The sequence below is a fragment of the Phoxinus phoxinus genome, assembly GCF_949152265.1.
Source record: "Phoxinus phoxinus genome assembly, chromosome: 12".
In the NCBI taxonomy this organism is placed as follows: domain Eukaryota; kingdom Metazoa; phylum Chordata; class Actinopteri; order Cypriniformes; family Leuciscidae; genus Phoxinus; species Phoxinus phoxinus.
Window position 1 is genome coordinate 34916578 of NC_136887.1, and position 2141 is coordinate 34918718.

General features: G+C 44.1%; 1 protein-coding gene across 1 annotated transcript in view; it reads right to left on the reverse strand.

Moving 5' to 3' along the window:
• Positions 1–1568: 1568 nt before the first annotated feature.
• The window catches only part of LOC307007684 (uncharacterized protein), an 8769-nt gene continuing 8196 nt past the window's right edge, over positions 1569–2141 (reverse strand). The window contains exon 4 of the mRNA XM_079629950.1: positions 1569–2053. Coding sequence (XP_079486076.1) covers positions 1980–2053 — 74 coding nt within the window. The 3' untranslated portion in view covers positions 1569–1979. The remainder of the gene's footprint in view (positions 2054–2141) is intronic.

Consider the following 2141-nt stretch of genomic DNA (forward strand, 5'->3'; position numbering starts at 1 on the left):
TCCAGAGTCTGCTCTAGCCTATGAGCCCACTCCAGAGTCCGTTTCAGAGCCCGCTCCAGAGTCCGCTTTTGCCCATGAGCCCGCTTAAGAGTCTGCTTCAACCTCTGAGCCCACTCCAGAGTCCGTTCCAGAGTCTGCTCTAGCCTATGAGCCCTCTCTTGAGTCTGCTCTAGCCTATGACCCCAATCCAGAGTCCGTTTCAGAGCCTGCTTTTGCCCATGAGCCCTGTCCAGAGTCTGCCCAAGCCCATGAGTACGCTCCAGAGTCCGCTTTTGCACATGAGCCCACTCCAGAGTCTGCTCCAGCTCATGAGTCCACTCCAGAGTCCGATCCAGCTCATGAGCCCACTCCAGAGTCCGCTTTTGCCCATGAGCCCACTCCAGAGTCCGCTCCAGAGTCTGCCCCAGCCCATGAGCCCGCTCCAGAGTCCGCTTTTGCCCATGAGCCCACTCCAGAGTCCGCTTTTGCCCATGAGCCCACTCCAGAGTCCGCTCCAGAGTCTGCCCCAGCCCATGAGTCCGCTCCAGAGTCCGCTTTTGCTCATGAGCCCACTCCAGAGTCTGCTCCAGCTCATGAATCTACTCCAGAGTCCGCTCCAGTTCTCAACCCAATAGCTCCTCCCAAGAAAAATACTTCCCCGGCCATAGTGGTCGAGCCAAGCTCCAGGGTCAAGGCCTCGGAGGCAGATCCTCCCAGGCTCCCTGAACTACCAGCGCCTCCCAGGAGGATTCCTGTCTTGCCTAAGCCAACTTGGCCATGCCCTTCTCCAGCCCCTCGTCAGCCTCCTGGACGCCCACCCTCCCTCCACTGTTGGACTTATTATGGCGCGAGGATGCGCCTTCTGGCAGGGGGGTGAAATGTCACGTGTATGTTCTGTTTTGCTTTAATTTTCATTGTGTAGTTTCTGTATGATGTTAGTTTGTTAATTAGCTGATCTCTCCTCTGTTCCCTGCCTGTTTGTTTCCCAGGTTACAGATTAGATTTGAGTTTTTTTCTGTGTATTTAAGCCCTCTGTTTCAGTGTGTTCCTTGTCTTGCATTGTTTAATGTTTATGGTTAAGTGGTTATTTTTCTCCTAGTTACTCCTGTTTGTGTTAATTATTACATTAAAGATCTGTTTTAGGATTTCCTTCGTTGTGTGCTTCATTACAGCCACGATAGATATATTTCATATTGATTGGTATCTATCTAATGAGATCTGGACAGATCCGCTCTGATACAGTGATTATCGGATGATTCTCAAACCCTCAGATTCATCTGTGCACAAAACTACTCTGCACATGGCATGCATGGCTGCATTTATGTTTCATACATAGATAGAGAGGCTAAAGTTCTGTAGTGCAGATTTAAATCTGTCAAATAAATAAACTAGACATATTCCTGGTTACTAGCGACACCTGCAGGAGGAAACAGGAGTTACAGATGGACACATTTACTAAAGTACATTTTATAATTGACTTTCATATTGCAAAATTCCAAGTGTGATTAATGTGTGCTTTCTGTGGATATTTCTGTGAAAATTGACTATGTCTATATTAAATAAACTTAAAAAAAAGTGAAAAACAGTTTAATTTCAAATTATTTTATTTTCATTTAACTCAATACCAAGTTAATCTTAGCAATATCAACACAGATTCTATTTACAATCCTTAAAGAACAATGTGCATAGCAATATCATAATGACAAAGATCTTGTGAAGAAAAAGGCACGAATGCGGCTAAACATGTTAAAAGTCATTTAAAAAAACTGCAAATGCAAGCAGAAGTTTAAAACCACAGAGAGCAAAACATCAGACACTGCAAAACTGAGACACAGATCAAGAAGAACAGTTTTCAACAGTTAAAACATCCAATAAGAACTGCAACCCACCAACTAAAGTAATATACCAAGAGCTGATATGTGAAATAAAAAATCAGTGCTGGATGGATGTGAAAGTCTTGTAGATTGTGGAGTGATCCTCATAGATGTGACGAGACCTCTTCAATCTTCTGCTGTGTCTTCATGTCCTTCTCTAAATCTTCTCATTCGCACGCTTTGATCTTCCTCTTTCTTTCCTAAAAGTATCAGATTCTCATCATCTTCACACTCTGAATATTTGCATGTCAAATCCATAATGATGATGATGATGATGATGATGATGAT